Source organism: Pistacia vera, unplaced genomic scaffold, assembly GCF_008641045.1.
Source record: "Pistacia vera cultivar Batoury unplaced genomic scaffold, PisVer_v2 Contig979, whole genome shotgun sequence".
Taxonomy (NCBI): domain Eukaryota; kingdom Viridiplantae; phylum Streptophyta; class Magnoliopsida; order Sapindales; family Anacardiaceae; genus Pistacia; species Pistacia vera.
The window spans coordinates 76554-94839 of NW_022196866.1; the positions used below are offsets into that span (position 1 = coordinate 76554).

General features: G+C 34.4%; 2 protein-coding genes and 1 non-coding gene across 4 annotated transcripts; 1 reads left to right on the forward strand and 2 right to left on the reverse strand.

The window, feature by feature from the left end:
• Nucleotides 1–2079: 2079 nt before the first annotated feature.
• On the reverse strand, nucleotides 2080–2152 carry TRNAV-UAC. The gene has a single exon. It is a non-coding gene; the product is annotated as a tRNA-Val (tRNA).
• Nucleotides 2153–2918: 766 nt separating this feature from the next.
• On the forward strand, nucleotides 2919–9116 carry LOC116121410 (pentatricopeptide repeat-containing protein At4g21705, mitochondrial). Of its 2 annotated transcripts, XM_031407368.1 has the most exons (4): nucleotides 2919–3215; nucleotides 3723–4028; nucleotides 7649–8878; nucleotides 8954–9116. In XM_031407368.1, the coding sequence occupies exons 1-4, from the start codon at nucleotides 2922–2924 to the stop codon at nucleotides 8990–8992; spliced, it is 1869 nt and encodes a 622-aa protein (XP_031263228.1). In that variant the 5' UTR covers nucleotides 2919–2921; the 3' UTR covers nucleotides 8993–9116. The 2 variants fall into 2 exon arrangements, with proteins under 2 accessions (XP_031263228.1, XP_031263229.1); XM_031407369.1 differs by lacking the exons at nucleotides 2919–3215; nucleotides 3723–4028 and adding an exon at nucleotides 6406–6684.
• Nucleotides 9117–9668: 552 nt separating this feature from the next.
• LOC116121414 (monothiol glutaredoxin-S17) lies at nucleotides 9669–13450 on the reverse strand. Its single transcript, XM_031407373.1, has 3 exons — nucleotides 13118–13450; nucleotides 12961–13035; nucleotides 9669–11119 (listed from the first exon to the last, which is right to left on the reverse strand). The coding sequence occupies exons 1-3, from the start codon at nucleotides 13289–13291 to the stop codon at nucleotides 9911–9913; spliced, it is 1458 nt and encodes a 485-aa protein (XP_031263233.1). The 5' UTR covers nucleotides 13292–13450; the 3' UTR covers nucleotides 9669–9910.
• Between the last annotated feature and the right edge of the window lie 4836 nt (nucleotides 13451–18286).

The window sequence follows — 18286 nt, forward strand, 5'->3', positions numbered from 1 at the left end:
TATCTCATAAACCCTAATTCTTGTATGTTATTATTTAAATCATATTAAAAACTAAAAGATAGTTTATTGAAGAAAGAAGATTTGCATTGGAATATTTTATATTACCAACTATATAGAATTTAAAGTTTTTAATTGCTTCTCAATTTATTTTTTCTTTTTTAATTCAACCTATTTCTTTGACGAAAAATTAGTCGGGAAAAGTAGAAATTTCATGTTAACAAATTGACTTATCTTATGTTATTTTATTTTGTAATAGAATTCTTTATTATACTTCTTATAAAATCATGTTCTTGAGTTAATTATTTGTAAGAATTTTTTATAGTTTTAATTATTTTGAATTTTGAATTGGAATATTTTAAAATTTTGTTTTTGGAATAATGACAATGAAGGGTATATAGCCTAAGTGAAAGTAATGAAGTGTATACTGTTTTAAATTTTAAAATTAAAAAAAAAAAAAAAAGATCGAATGAAGGGCATTTATGAGTGTCAAAAGAAAAAATTTAAAATTTAAAATTTTGAAGTTTTAAATGGGGGTATTTTGATGGGCTTTTTCTTGTTGGGTCCTAAATGAATCTTGAAGCCTCAAGAGATAGATAAAATAAATGAAAGAATCTGTGTTAAGCTATCTTCAGACCCCTAATACAATACAGTCTGGAGTTGGCTTGTTAAGGTTAAGTCTTCTATCTGCATGCGACGCTACTTCATATGGAGAAGGTGATCGAAAATGCAGCGCTTGGAGAGCAGTGACGGATCCAGGATTTTTGTCGAGGGGGGCCTCCGCGGCTCCGTCATTGTTTACTAAACAACTAGTAAAAATTAAAAAAAAATCATAAAACCTTAAGCAAAGAAAATAATACAATATCAAAAACCTGAGAAAAAAGAATGCAATAATACAATACTTTCCTATTTAAATAAATTCATAAGAAGTAAAAATTTGAGTAAATGTGTTATGTAAACCTTGAGCAAAACTTTCTTTTAATTTTTTTTAATTTTTTTTTTGGTTTCTAAAGATGATAATATAAATTTTCATAACTTTGACCAGAGCTAACCTAAGCTAAAGTCAACCAAAATTTAAATCAAGTCAACATTGCATTGACTTTTAATATGAATTAATTAAAAAAAAAAAAAAAACTTCTTGATATAAACATAGATAGTAACTCAAATTTCTTTATTTATTTTGAGTAGCAGGATGGTGACGTTTCAAATGTAGAAAAGTGGTGGGTGAAGAGTGAAGAATAACGTCTTTTAAAATATATTTAAGGTTTTAATTTGGGGAAACAAGTTCATTCTTAGACACAAAACACAAAATAAACTCACAAGATCTATATCTTTTCCCCTCAAATTAGAATGAAAAACCTCAAAAAAAAAAACATGATTCAACCCTAAAATAAACTAAATTGAAATGAGCAATACAAATACCTAAAACTGATAAAATAGAAAACAGAGCTAATTGTGACATCTTGAATAGTGAAAGCTTCAATAATTTCAGTCTTAAAAGTTTTAAGATTGAATAGCATGAGGAAGAGAAAGAGAGAATGAGAGAATAAAAAATTTTGGGGATAAAATCATAAAAAGCAGGTGGAGCCGAAAAAAGAGTGGAGAAAGTTTTAAACTTTTAATATGATGTAGGTTTGGAATATATATATTAATAAGTAGTTTTTTGTGAGTCTAGATATATATATAATAATTCTCGTTTTTTAAAAATTGGAGGATAATTTGGGTATATATGTTAATATCAATTTTTGTGGGTTTATATATTAATAATTTTTCTTTAAAACTTGAGGCCTACCCTCAAAGGGGCTGAATCCGCCCCTGTTGCAGAGTGAATAGAATTTTGCACAATATAACTCCATTGTTGGCTGCAATAAGACCTCTTCAAAATGCCTGCCATCAGATCACTAAACGGTTTTGGCTTTTCAGTAGTAATCTAAATTTCATCTGTAATTTACTAATGGCCGATTCACTTTCAAACACATCACATCACATCCTGAACTGCAGCCCCATGAATGTTTTCTTGAGTTAAGATCACACCAAAATAAGAAAAAGGGGCTTTTATGAGAAATAAAAAATAAAAAACACTGTTGCTGCCCAGGATCGAACTGGGGACCTTCAGTGTGTAAGACTGACGTGATAACCACTACACCACAGCAACTTGACATTGAGAGTTCTTATAATTGAATTACAAGACTGATGATTTACAGTATAAATTATTAGTGATGTCCCTACTGCTATCTGGTCAAAAGAAAAAATGTTAATTGCGCACATCACAGAGAAGAAAAAGTGGGCGGCAATGGAATACTTTCACAAAAAAGAAATGTAAAGTGAAAGGAAAATCAACTTGTTAAGCACATAGTTTCAATGCCATCGGCACTGGTAAACACCTAACCGGGTTAGGGTTACCATATTCAAATCAAGCCTTCCTATTTGCTATCGATTTTACACCAACTCTTTCTTCACCATACTTTCTTAATTCATCAATCATATTCACAATCTTATCTATATCATATTGTAAGACATCACACCTTCCCAACACTTGTCAAAAAATCAATCAAACTCTTAATAATTAATTTCCCACATCAGAGTTTGCCAGACCCTTCCAAGATTTCGTCAGCATTTCCAAAACATACAAGTTATGACAGCATAAATATAAAATCAGCAACTATCTCTCATGAAACTTCCAACCACTTTATCCATCCAAAATCTTCCAATCCCAATTATCTACCGCATTCAATGATTCAAGATCTACTGTTGGAATAGAAAGTTGCATGCACTAAGAATAAATAATAAAAAAGTGACATAAAAAAATGCGCAATAGTCTATCCTGCACAGCGCCAGTAGTATCCAAGAGAAAGACTACTAGATGGTATAAATAGAGGGCTGTGGAATAAAGAAACGGTTTGCTGCCAACTTCCCAGAAAAATATGGGAGGAAATGTTTTGGAGGCTAATAAATTAGGCGTGAGCAGAAGCTCAGCCGGCCCGTCTCCAAAGACAAAAAATCCTGCTCCATTCTTGTCGAAGACGTTTGATTTGGTTGAACAAGGAGATGGAGGTCCAGATGTTGAAGAAGAATATGGTAAAAAGAAGATTGTTTCATGGAATGCTGATGGAACTGGATTTATAGTATGGTCTCCGGCTGAGTTCTCCGAGCTCATGCTGCCCAGATTCTTCAAGCACAACAATTTTTCTAGCTTCATTCGCCAGCTTAATACCTATGTGAGTACTATGTTTTCTTTAATAACTAATAATGCACAGAATCACTGAATATTTTGAACATCACATATTCTTTGATGGAGGAACATTTTGCTGCTTATGCCAAAATTATTTAGAGAAATACACATTAATATCTAAACCATCACATCTTCAAAATGCTCTTTGAAAATTAAATCCAGGCTAGTATTTACTTTGATCAGTTGCTTAAGGAGAAGTCAGTGTTCCAAAAAGGTGAGCTTATATTCAACAAAATATCCGCATGTTGGAGCAGAAAAAACTATTGTTTTTAACATTCCTTTGAGCAAGGAGTTTTTCAAAGATATCTGCTAGAAAAAGAATGATGCATGGACTGCTGTTTTTTTTTTCAACTACCTTGACCTTAGACATAATATATTAGAATAAAAAATGGCAAGATTCAACTTGATCATACTGCCAATTTTAATGGCAAACATGTGCTAATAATATATGTTATTATATTTTACCGTTATTTTGACCCACGATTAGAAACAGGGATTCAAGAAAACGTCACCCAAGCAATGGGAATTTAGGCACGAGAAGTTCCAGAAAGGTTGCAGGCATATGCTAGTGGAGATTAGTAGAAAGAAAAGTGATCCGAGCGTGTTTCCAGCATACCTCAAGGCTTCTAGTGAAGGGAACAATATTAATGCACAAGTAGCCATGGAGAAAGACAATCGTCTGTTACTAGTAGAGGAGAACGAGAATTTAAGGAAAGAAAAGCTGCAACTGGAGATGCAAATTGCTCAATTTAAAGCACTGGAAATTAAGTTGTTGGATTGCCTGGCACAAGAAAACAAGGTTAGGAGGTTGTGTTAACTACTTGATAAATCAAAATAACCAATTTAAATGATGTAGCTTGTTGAGGGAGTTTATGAATTCTCAATTTCATATGCCTGCAGTCAGTCATTTGATTCACTCTTTCCGCCCTGCATCCCTGTTCTAAACAAAACTTGCGCATCTCTAATAAAATCTAAAGGAGAAAAGAAAAAAAGTACATTAAAACCAGACCCATTAATCTAAAGACCATTAGTACAGCACAGAAAAAAAAAAAAAAAATTATGAAAACATCAAAACCGCCTATGGGTTTTGCATGCATCTAATAGGGCATTGAAGCTAAGGGTTTTGTGTCACGCGTCCTTAAGTTGTGTCGATGGCCTAGATCCTCCTACATGTCGTCTCATTAGCGTTTGTCTTCTCTCATAAGGTGATTACTATCAAAAGTATGGATTAAACTGTCATTAGCATGACTCGACCTGTCACAAGTATGAAAATTACTGACTCAGATCCTAATTAAGAAGATTATGGGTGCAAACAACCCTGTGACACCCACTTGCAACCACTGTCAAACGAGCCAAGTATAGAAGGAGTCCATAACCTCCCTTTCAAGAAGATTCCAGTATTAGTAAAGTTAAAGAGAAAAATACACTAACTTGTTTTAGAGTGTTTAGAGAAAATAGGTTACAAGAATCGAATGTCCTCATTTATCTCGTGAACTCTCTTTTATGATCATTCGACCCTGTAACACATCTCAATAATAGCACAACAATGGATGTAGGTTTCGTTTCTACACCGCCGAACCACTATAAAATCTCTTTTGTTCTTTATTTTATTATGTCACTTTAGCAACCTTGTTAGTTACCAATAATTACGTGTACATCTTACGTTGTCCCTTCTAAGGCCAGTTAGGTATCCTTGATTGGTACAAATTATCGCATCAACACCTCTTGAAGAAGCAAAGTTTCATGATGAAGATGCAATCACTTGAAATGGAACAAAACAATTCTTAAAGACTAAAGTGAACATGAAAGTCATGTCGCTATTACATTTACAAGGGTGACTTCCTGCAGATTGCTCCGAGGGTGCGTTTGGTTGAGGGGTATGTGGGATTACTAGGATTAAGTCATCTTATATTACTTAATTACCATTTTTGGTTTGTCAAGTAATATAAAATTTCGGTAATCTTCAAATACCAATAGTGGCTACTATTGATAATATTGGAGGTAATCTGATTACCTCTATTTTCTTAGGTATTATAAGATTACTTGAGTAATCTTTTTTTGTTATAATTCTATCCCTTATTAACAAAATTTTAGGACAATAATGCCCTTATTTTTAAATTTATTTACATGAATCTTACTTTTACCATTTCACCCCATTTAATTAATTTTTTAGACAAAATTACCCTTGAAATCAAAACAAATTTCAGCTTACTCAAGCCACCACCCCCACCCACCTGTTGCCGCCTACCACCAGCCAAACCACTGCCGGCCGTCACGGGAAGTCACCTGGAGTTGCTGTGAGCAGCCCACCGTGACTCGGAGGCCCCGATATGGCCGAAAAGGCTATATCGGCAGTAGATTTGGCCGGAAATGGCCAGATTTATTCTAGCCATTTCCAGACAGATTGATGGGTCTAGCCGTTAATGGCTAGACTCTTGGCCTTTATTGGCCATATCTCGCCCAGATCTGGCCAATAATGGCCAAGGATCTAGCCGGAAATGGCCAAAATAGATCTAACCATTTTCGGTCAGATCTAACCTGATATGGCCAGAAACGGCCATATCAAAGCCTCGTGGTTATGGTGAGCTACTCACGGCGACTTTCGAAGACTTTTGGCGGCGATTTGCGGTGGCGTCAAGGGGTGGGGGTGATTTTGTTATAAATTAAAGTTTTATATAAGTGGGGTGTTTTAGCTAAATCTGAAATATTAGGGGTTTAATAATAAAATAATATTATATTAATATTTAAAAAAAAAAAAGCAATTTAGTAATTTAAATAACATACCTACCAATTTATTCTCCTTAATCAAACATATTAATATAACATACCCACTAACTAATCAAACACATTTTTGTAATATAAGATTCCAATAATCTAACATTCCCTGAACCAAACGCCTTTGAAAAGTTTCTCAAAAGAATTGTCGCTATATTTTTAGGGTGATGACATGTCGTTCCTCTGTTAAGAGTATGAACCGCGTACCGTATATTTATCTGCTCCGAGAACCACATGGAGATAACGTCAAGGATGAGATGTCGTGTTTCCTGCTTTTATATATCCGACAGGTTATTCTACTATATAAATGACGAACGACATGTAGTTTGTTGTTGCAAACACGCCAAAAGAAATTCATATAAAAGAACCTGTGAAGGCAACAAGTCTCCCGACACCGAAAACCCTGCTCCCGCTGAAAAACCCTAAACAGTATGATTTCAAATTCGAAACTCTTAATAAAAAACCAGATCCAAAAGTCTATTATTAGCAGATTTTACTACACAAATAGGGTCAATAAATTGACCTTATACTCAACAATCAGTCCTTTAGGTAGTCCCAACACAAGTGTAGTACCAGAGCTTGATAATTGGGTCAAATATGGAAATAAAGTTCGAGTTGCGGAGCTTAAACGCATTATTCACGATCTTCGTAAGCGAAAGCGCTTCACTCAAGCCCTTGAGGTTTGCATTCTTTTGGGTTTCTGAAATTGAAAATTTATTTTTTTAGCTCTGTTGTTTTACTGAGAAAATAAGAGACAAGACAAGAAGTTAAAGCTTTTAATTTATAGAATTTTAGGTTCAATAGTTTGATATCAAAATGCTATTCTTTGTCGTTTGAAGTCTTTTGTGTTGGAGTTATATGATTGATTGGCTCGATTTTTGTTCTAGGCAGAGGCATTAATGGAATTGTATAAAGATAAAAGGTTCCAGTTTGTTGAGCCAATTGTAACAGTGTCAAAATCTAAAATCACCGTCAAACATGAATGGGATTAAAACAAAATCACCGTCAAACATGAATGGGATTAAAACAAAATTGGTTTTAAGGCATAAGGATATAGTTAATGGCCTTGCCCCAGGATATAGGTAACATTGTACTCAAGATTTGTAGAAGTCAAAATTTAAACTTTTAGCCAAGATGCATTTTCTTATTTTTATTTGGCAAAAGTCCAAGATCTTAGAAGAATTTGGATTTTGATTCAGAAAGCAGAAGTGGGGAATGAAATAATCAGGTTTACTATGGAAAAAACTGTCCGTCATTTAGATTGAAGGCATTTTTTTCTCTTTCCTTCCTTTTTGATCCTTTAGTCAGTGTAATTTTTAATGTCAGGGATAGCTCTCACTAAATATTTTTTTTGGTTCTGTCGGCATCCACTGTTGGAAGATACACTTTGTTATTGTTATGGAGACCGTAATTCTACAATCACAAAATGTTGTTTGTACCTATATTCACTCATATTAACAGACTGGTTAGTAATGGGTGTTTGAGCAGTCTCTTATGGGCTTTTTGGCCTGCGAGAGAGCTATATCACACACTCAAGAGATAAATCCTTAGAAGAGAGTAGCTGTTCAAATAAGTATGATTGTAATTTCTTGTTTCTTGATTCTTTCTGGTTTCTGAGTGGATGAATATTTAATTTGGTTGCAGGTTTCAGAGTGGATGAATCGCAAAGGTGTATGTGTTTTCACAGCAAGTGAACTTGCCGTACAGTTGGATCTGATTGGCAGGGTCCGTGGGTTTATATCTGCTGAAAACTATTTTAATAACTTAAAAGACCAGGATAAAACTGATAAGACGTATGGAGCTCTTCTGAATTGTTACGTGCGGCAACGCCAAATTGACAAGTCCCTCTCCCATTTACAGAAAATGAAGGAGATGGGATTTGCATCATCTGCTTTGACTTACAATGACATCATGTGCCTCTACACAAATACTGGGCAATATGAGAAGGTCCCTGATGTGCTAACCGAGATGAAGGAAAACACAGTCTTTCCTGACAACTTCAGCTACAGAATCTGCATAAATTCCTATGGTGCTAGATCTGATGTTGAGAGAATGGAAACAATTTTAAGAGAGATGGAGAGCCAACCTCACATTGTCATGGACTGGAATACATATGCTGTTGCTGCAAATTTTTACATTAAAGCCAACCTCATTGATAAGGCATACGATGTTTTAAGAAAATCAGAAGAGAGGCTAGATAAGAAAGATGGGATAGGGTATAATCATCTGATATCGCTCTATGCAAGTTTAGGAAATAAGTCTGAGGTCCTGAGATTATGGGACTTAGAGAAAAGTGCTTGTAAGAGGTATATGAACAGGGACTACATCACCATGCAGGAATCTTTGGTGAAGCTTGGTGAGCTTGAAAAAGCCGAGAAAGTGCTAAAAGAGTGGGAATCATCTGGCAACAGTTATGATGTTCGCATACCAAACACTATCGTCATTGGATACTGTAAAAATGGATTATATGAGAAAGCAGAAGCTATGCTTGAACACTTGATGGAGAAAGGAAAGATTACCACCCCAAACAGTTGGGCAGTTGTGGCAGCAGGTTATTTTACTGAAGGTAAGACAGAAAAAGGTTTGGATTGCATGAAGGCTGCCCTCTCTCTACATGTTGAAGGTAAAGGATGGAAACCGAGCCCAAAGGTGATTGCAAACATTTTGAGTAGACTGGGTAATGAAGGTAGTGTTCAAGATGTAGAAGCTTTTGTGGCGGCATTGAGGGCTGTCATCCCGATGAACAGACAAATGTATCATGCCTTGATAAAGGCAAATATAAGAAGTGGTAAAGGGATTGATAAGCTCTTGGCCTGCATGAAAGCTGATAAAATCGATGAAGATGAAGAAACAAAGAACATACTTAGCATAGGGGTGAGGGAAATTTAGAAATTAATGGCTTCTTACTCTTCTCACCAAACTGTATGAATGATTTTGGTTCCCATGCAAGGCGAATTCCCTGGCACACAGGACCACTTCGTGTTATGAAGCGATGAAGGTACCAGTTGGCGGCTTTTCTAGTATAATAAGATCGATTTTGAGTAGTCAATACTGGATACCAGATACAGGTCCTTGGTTCTATGGTTGGCAGCAAAATATTATATTTTCATAATGCTGTCTCACCTTATATGTAAAGGTTCAACTTTACTTCTCCCCATGTACTTGATTCAGCGTAGTCCCCATTGATTTTAGCATTGTTTCTGCTGGAAACTTTTATCTATTTGCTAATGGGCTTTTGAATTTAATTAGCACTTTACAAGTGCATGTTACAAGTTTTACATTATGAATTCAGAAACGTTACGAGTTTAGAAAATTTACACTAATGTATAAAATTTACGTTAATGTAAACACTGCTTCATTTGTAGGCAAGACCTAACTTATCAATGCTAATTACTAGTAGTTTAACTAACTAGATTTTTTGAGGATGTACAACAGACCATACTAAGATTGAGGACTCTCACTTTCCTGGGGTCAGTTATGATGCATAAACAATAAAAACTTCTCGCAGGTAGGCAAAGAGCATCAAACCACATTTTTAGGGCAAAAATTTGTCGGTTATACAAGAATAAGAAAGAAACATGTAAATGATGCAAACCTCCAATGAGGAAGAAAAAACAGATATCCAGAGCTCTAGCAGCTATCCACAGCTAATGCATAAAAATAATTAAATGGTAAGCCAACTTGAAAATCATTAAGTAACAAACTTCATCATACAGCTTAGATATGCCACAAAGTATGCAGATGATGCAACAATAATTATACCAGAAAACCATATGATATCAAGTCACCATAGCGTACATCAAGCAAACTTCTGGAACATGTATAATGTCAAAGGCAACTCTGCCAAAGATAACTGAAACTTATCCCAGGTTTATCTTGTATTACTTGACGAAAATTGCATCTACCCTACTCCGATAGGGTGGATTTCAGCTCTCCATTGTTTCGTAGCTCCAGTACAATATCACAACCTCCTATCAGCTCACCTTTGTAGTATAACTGGGGGAAGGTTGGCCAGTTTGAGAAGACTTTTAATCCCTGCCTCACTTCCTCGTCACTTAAAATGTCAAACGACCCAAAACTCACACCCTCCTCCTTGAGGGCATTGACAACTTTGGAACTGAAGCCGCATCTAGGAGCATCTGGAGTACCCTTCATGAAGAGCATCACTGGTGATGACTTAATTATGTTCTTCAGGCGATCTTCAAGGTTCTCTTTCTGATTGATAACAACTTTTTCAGCTAAAACCTTTTTAAGTTCCCCACTTTTTTGCATCTCCAAGACAATGTCTGATCCACCAATAAGTTCACCCTTAATATATAGCTGGGGATAACTAGACCAGTTTGAATAAACTTTAAGACCTTGGCGAACCTCTTCATCGGTGAGTATGTCGAAACTCCCAAAATCAACTTTTTCTTGTTGGAGGATTTCAACTACCTTCCCACTGAATCCACACTTGGGTTCTTCTGGTTTTCCCTTCATAAACAGCATTACAGGGCTTGAATTAATCAGGCTTTCCAGCCGAGAGGCAACAGTTGTGCTTAAGCCAGTTGATCCAGAGATGCCACTCTTTCCACTTCCATCAACAGTTTCAATCCCATGATCTCGGAAAATGTCTTTTAGTTCACCACTCTTGTGCATAGCAATTGCTATGTCACACCCACCAAGAAGTTCTCCTTTGCAATAGAGCTGAGGAAACGTTGGCCAGTTACAGAACTTCTTCAATCCCTCACGAACTTCGTTGTCAGAAAGAATGTCAAAACTTCCAAATGTGACCTTTTCATCTTTCAAAATGTCAACAACTTGCCTACTGAATCCACACTTGGGCTCTTCAGGGCTTCCTTTCATAAATAACATGACAGGGTGAGAGTCAATCAGCTGCTGCAGTCGCTTTTTAAGTGCATCACCGAGGCTGGGTTGCACTTGTCTGTTCAATTGGGAAGAGCCATTCTCTTGTGCTAGCTCTTTCACAGCTTCAAGGACAGTGGCTCCTGCAGCCATCCCGAGGCTGGCAGGAGCTGCAGGTTCTCCAGGGTTCACTGAGCCAGCAACCTTAGCAACTTTGTTGGTCAAACTAGATGGATCTGCACCCACCAATTTATCAACACTTCTACCATCCTGCCAAGAAAATTCATTTAATAGGAATTTTAGCAGGAAACATTGAACCACTTAGATAATCACTGATTTAATTGACTGTTGCAAATGCCAAACTCAGAATATGATAAATAACCTGACCTGTTAAACAAACCAAAAGCTAAACAGAAAGGCAGTAGCGTCAGCATAGAAAACTACAGAAGGGGAACAGATGAAACAATAAAATCACCTAAATTTCATGCCTAATTTTAAAAAAATATAAATATAAAAGGGTATTATTGAACATGCCATCCATTTGAATGGAACTCCATTGTGTTAACTATAAATCAGAAGGATATGTCAACTAGATTGAGCTATTGACAGGGTAGATCAATTAATTATGATCATGTTTTACGTTGAAACACCCTGAAAGTTATAACATCCATAATATGCTAAGACATCTGGAAGTCTTTAACTGATTGCCGTAACCACAGCGTTCTTGTGGTCGCAAAACCACCTTCAAAAAAAGCCACTTACTTCAGCCGAAGAATAAATTTCTTAGGCAAATCCAATAATTTTTTTTTTATGAATATCAGATAAAAATATCAACAGGTTAGTGTGATATTCAATATATTTTTTTTGTTAAACACAAAGAGCATTCCGTGAATTCTAAGCTACAGTTCTCCACTCAGTTCTAGTCATTAATTTCAGAGTGAAATACCAATTCTCATTGTTCTCAAATAAAAAATTCAAGAGACCAAAAGCCAAGTATTTTGGAACGACATGAATTTGATTGTTAAGGACCAACTTAGCCTAAGCCCCCAGTAAGGAGTGAGAAACATAAAAAGTAAACCACAAAAGGTAGAAGACACAAAGCCAACTCTCACTTAACTTGTTCACCCCAATAAAAATAGAGTTATCCCAAATGTCACCCATGTTCAACTCTCTCCACGAATAATGAGAGTCATACCACAAATCTACCATCTTGCTAAAAATATCTTCTCTGAGGCTAAAATTTGAGGGACTCAATTCATTAACCATACCTACTTGTTTTATTGGTGTAAGCATAGATAGACCAACATGTCAAAAGTGAGTGTATGATTAGCAATATCCAGCCTCTACATTTTCACGGTGCATATATTACATAAAATTTTATGCAACATCATGGATACAAATTACCTAGCTACAATACCATATTCCAACAATTCGCTTTTAAAAAACTTCTGCCAAATTTGGTTAATATCATCTGTAAAGGGTGGTTGCTCAAATGTTTACAGTAATGACTTTAAATTCTACGAAATCTACTGATAAAGCCATAATATACCTTATCACACAAATTTTCTCCTCAATCAAGATCAATGCCATCTGTGTGGTATTGATTCAAACACTATAAACTCCAATTATTACATCCCAAGGTTATACCGCCACAATCCAACCGTGTCCTTTTACAGCTTTAATCAATCGTAAATAAATCTTGCTTATACTTCCAGTGCAAAGGGCCAGCAACTATCAATTCAAAGGAAAAATAACCAAAATGAATCGGATTGAAGGGTACATGATCGTGGATCTGGACAAGAACATCACAATCAACCTACTGGTGATCAACATAAATTTCTAATAACAAACTAAAATGATGGAATTAGAGGCTGAAAACCACAATAAAAACAAAAAAGACTAAAAATCATAATCAAAAAATTAAAATTAGCGTCACCTTTTCTACCTAATAGAGATAAACACCGACTTTCAGTAACAACACAAAATCCACAATTCAAACAGTTAAAACTGTATCATTCAAACCAAAAATTATAATTTCTTGAATTTTCCAAAGAACAAAACTACTATATCCTTGAAGAATAACAAAAATAAATAACAAATTAAATATATACCTTGAAGAAAACAAAATAAGGTATAACGGAAACAGAGTAAGCCTCAGATATTCCAGGTTGATCCTCAGCTTCAACCTACAATTCCCATATCAATTGCTTAACCAAGGACTTTTATTAAATTGGAAAAAAAAAAAAAGAATAGAATAAATAATCGAACCCTGAAGAAATGGGCATTGGGGAAATCGGTAGAAAGGTGAGAAAAAACTTGGTCCATGTGCTTAGAGGCATCACACCATGACGCCCAGAAGTGCAGGATAACCGGTGCGCCACTCTGGAGCACGTTATCCAGTTCCTCCTTTGATTTCAACTCCGTCACTGACCCGCCACCCATTACTCTTCTGCTCTGTTTCTTCACAACCTCTTCACACAAACACACACAGAATAATTTCTTTATTTATGCTTTACAGTTATCAGAGACCACCCAACACCAGTTTCCAAAACCTAGAAGCCACCTTTTTATTTAAACTTTTCGTGACGCAGAATATCATCATCAATTAATCACCGTTGATTTCTGATTATGTCATTTTATTCGATTTTGGGTTACTATTATTCACCTCCCCATAGATTTTACTTTTACAACCGACATGTTTAGGAAACTTGTCGAGCTCCCCTCACATTTGAACATTTATCAATGATCTTACTTGTTCTCACAATCAAAAGTAATTAACTTGGGCTAAAATATAATGGATATCTTTTTTTTTTTTTTTTATTTAATGAACGGGGATATCCGAATCAGTTTACGTACACCTTAACTAGTTCTCCGAAATCCTAAAACTACTAGTTGAGTAAAAGTTCTTATGACTACCCTTATTAGCAACTAAAGAATGTCTCAAACTTAAGACCTTTTAAGTAATACACCAAAAGTCTCTATCGAATCGCTCGACCACCCAAATGTAGTTTATAATGGATATCTTTCTTGCTGCTATTTTGGTGCTTTCTCTTATGCGAAAGATCAAGTGGACATGGAAAAAGATGTTAGGTGCAAATTTAGATATTTTTCTTTTTATTTAATTAAAAAAAAATCAAATTTTTGTTTATATGGGATGTTTTTATTAGGAGGGTTATGGCTAATAGGCTTTGGTTATTTTGGAAATTAGGGTTGGAAATGTTGAGGTTTTATTAGTTCTTTAATTAAATATATGATAAGATTATCTCATCAAAATATTTTTATCGATACACTATCTAATGAAGAACTCATGATAACTTTTTATGGGCTTAAGTAGGAAAAAAAAAATGTTAAACAAATTATCTCTGAGTGATCGAGCGGTTTGATAGAGACTCTTAGATATATTAATTAAGAGATCATAAATTCTAATTTATTCTCAATTATTAATAGGGATAGACATTAAAGCTTTTACTCGGTCGGTAGTTTGAGGGTCCCGAGAGATTAATTTGAGGTGTACGTAAACTAGCCTAGACACCTCCGATTATAAAAAAAAAAATGCTAAACAAGTTATTGAAATTTGGATGGTATTTTAGCAAATAAAAGTGGTCTTGCCCACACTCCAATTGGGAGGTTTACATAGACTTATTTTTATAAGGGTAGTACTATCAACTGTGGGCCTCTTAACACCTCATTTCTAAATTTATCCTACAAAATTTTTTAAATACATATAAATATTTAATTGAACCCCATATAATTCCAAAGTTGCCTTTATATTTATATTTCCACTCCAAAATCTTATACCTTCATCTGTATCATTCTAATATAAATATTTTACTTGGATATAAATTTTACGTCATTGTAAGTTGTTAATGATCTTGACTTTTTCTTTTTCGAAATTACAAATTTCTCTCTAATAATTTCCTTTCTTTTGAAGAAAAATCTTGCTTCTAATTGGAAAAATATTATAGGACTTAAAATTCTTTCTTTTAAGAGATATGTTATTAAAATTATTAATACAAAAAGTTAAAAAAAAAAAACTTGAAATTTTAGGAACTCGATAAGAATAACAGGGATATTGATGTCAAGCAAAATGAATTACTTTGTTTAGGGTTTATGTATAGATCAATAGAAATTTGAAGAAAATCCAAAGATTTTCATACTTACATGTATTTCATAAAACTCTTTCTCTTGAATAAGAGGAAAAAAATGATTAGGATTAGGGTTTATATGATTAAAGAACAAAATTTGGGTTAGGGTTTGCGATTAAAAGGCAAAAGAAAATTTTTAGTTAATAATGGAAAGTTAATAAAAAAAAGAATTTATATCCATTTTAGTAATTTTTATGAAGGATAATATCGTAATTAAGTAAAAAAAGAAATATGGGTTTACTAAGATAAATTGTGGGGGATCAATAGTATCATTCGCTTTGATAATTTCTCTCTAATTATAAAAAAGAAAAAGTTGGAACTTCAAATTTCCTTTGTAAATTGTAAAATTACTTAAGGGAAATTAGATAATATGAAAGTTAATAATACTGAAAAGAAAACTTGAATTTTCACATATATTTTTTTCATCACATTTTATTTTTAGGTAATAACTTGAAATATGGGGGGAAGTAAATGGGGCTTTCTGAACATATGGGGTTTCAGTGTGAGCCCAAACCTCAGAGGAGACTGGTGTGATAATAACCCTTTTTAAGATTCCCGTAAAGCTGTTAACGGATAAGCATTAGCTGCGAGTGGGGCATCAACAGCATGGGCCAGCCCATGTCTTCTGATTCCTTAGGGCTTTAACATTTTAAATTCGTTATATATATATAAATTTAAAATAGATTCCCACCTCAAGTTTAGCGAAATTTTAAGTTCGTACCACTATATATATATTGAATAAATAAATTGTAAATAGAGTAAGTAAATAACATATTCCCACCTGAAGTTTGATGAAACCCAAGTTGATACCGTTGAATACATTTATTCAAATTTTTACCCTTAAAGTAACACTGTTAACAATTTTTAGGTTACAAATATTTTATTACCATAATTCCCAACAAATAAATTAATAATTACTTATTAACCCCTGAATTAATAGATTTATAATTAATCATCTTATTTTTAAATTACTTAAATAACACCCTTGGCAATTGTGCATCCTCTTTATTTTTGCTCGATCTGGGTTGTTTTTTACAATGTTGAACCCCCAGGTCATCTCCATCACCTTCCCCATGGTCCATCGTCCAAAACCCTTTGGTTCCTGACGCATTGGCCCCTTTGATTGCCGACGTCGTTAGGTTTAGGGTTTCATTGTTTTTGGCCGGATTCCAGTGGCAAAAATCCAATTGGACAAAACCATTGCAACTAGCATCTCCAACTCTACAAAACCTCTACGTCCTCAACAACCGTTTAGTTGTCGTTCACTAGCCGAGAAGTTCATGGTCATTGCGTTTTTTGGAGCTGTCATGGCTAGGAAGGTTAGCGGTTTTGTAGGGGGATGTGAGGAGTCAAATGGTGTGGTTGGGGTTGTTGCTGTTCAAAACGATCAAAAACCGGCAAAAAATAGTCGCACGACATGGCTGTTGTGGCTGACGATCGGTGAATGATGAGGGGTTGTGAAGGGTAAGGTTTTGTAGAGGGGAGGATGTGGATTCAAATGGTGATTTTGGGTGGAAGAATCATCAAAAAAGGGCGAAAAACGCCGGGAGCAATGTCTGCTGACGTGCATCGGAGTACTATTAGAGGCGACGATCTGCTAACGTGCGCCACCTCCTACAAAATGACCAATTTACCCCTTTACCGTTATATTACACAATTTTCCATCACTTTAAGGGTGAGAATATGGAATAAATACAATCAGGGGTACCAACTTAGGATTTCGTCAAACCCCGAGTGGGAATATGTCGTTTTAAATTCAGAAAAACCTGTGTCCATTTTTATATTAGTGTGACACAATTTATATTCTTACTTGCGAGTGAAAATTATTTTACTCATTCATACATTATTTTCTTTTATTGAAATTTATAATCACATTATAATATGAAAATTATTTAAAAAGACGTGTATAAATTGTGACGTGAGATATTAAATATGGAATTATATGATTGAGTTGAAATATGAGCAAAACCCACCCGAACCCGAAATTCAAACTTCACCAAATTGAAAAGTGCGGTTTAGTGTAGGTATATCATGTTTGTTACGTTAAATGAGTTTATAATATAAGCTGGAAAAGATTCAAATCGAATTGAAATATTTTTTTATATATAATTTTATTTTTAAAATAAGAACATTAATTCAGATATAAAAATGTTGAGTTTTAATTTAAAGAACTATCTTTTTGTGTAAAATAAATCAATATTGAACATATTATTATATTGCCGTAAACAAACTTTATAAAAATAAAAAAGATAACAACAGTATAAAACTAATAATTATTTGGTATCTTCTTTTTTGTTTTTGGTTAAAATAAAATTTCCTTTTAATTTATATAAAATAAAAACAAATATAATGATAAGATTTACATGCAAAATCGATTAGCCGGACCATGTACACCTAAGGCTGAGTGGGTCCACGTACTCAACCCACATCCTGGGAACCGGAACCATACTTGTATAGTATCAGTTCTTGGGATTTAGAAACTGTAACCAAAACCGGTATTGTGCGGTTCTGGATACTCTATACTGTTCATTAAATTATAAATATACCCTTATTGTTCACAAAATTACAAAAAAAAAAAAAAAAAACAAAAACCCCAAAAGATTTAAAAAAAAAAAAAGAAACAACTCACCTTAAAATATTATCTATTATTAGTTGTTAAATTAATCTCCATCTGTGGTATTTTGAACTCAACAGAGAGAATTCTACAAGCCTCCTTGACAGAGATTGAGAACTACTAGATATCGATGAAGGGATATTTCAAGCATCTTAAAAGTGTACAGATCTTTGGATTTATACAAATTAGTGATGTAGAATTAAATATGATTTGTTCAATGGTTGAGTTTCTGCTCAAGAATGCCATAGTGCTAAGAGGATGGTTATTTATTCACAAATCCATACTCTTCAAGGGTTCAAGGCGAGTGAATATTTTTTAAGTTATCCAAGAGCCTCTCTAGATGCCGTGGTTCCCTTCAAACCTTCTTTAAATACATAATTTTATTTTTCTATGTTGCCTAAGTAATTATCTCTGGGTAACCAAACGGTTTGATCGAAATTTTTGGATGTATTATTCAAGAGGTCTTGAGTTCAAGTCTCTCATTGGGTGTTAATTGGGATAACCGCTGGAGCTCTTACTCGTCCGATAGTTTCAAGGTCCCGACAGATTAGTTAAGATATACCGTAAATTAGTTTGGACACCTTCAGTCATTAAAAAAAAAAAAAAAAAAAAAATGTGTGCCAAGTTCTATCTTTGTTGGACGAGGTCTCACTCGATATGTGTCAACTTCTGGTTCAT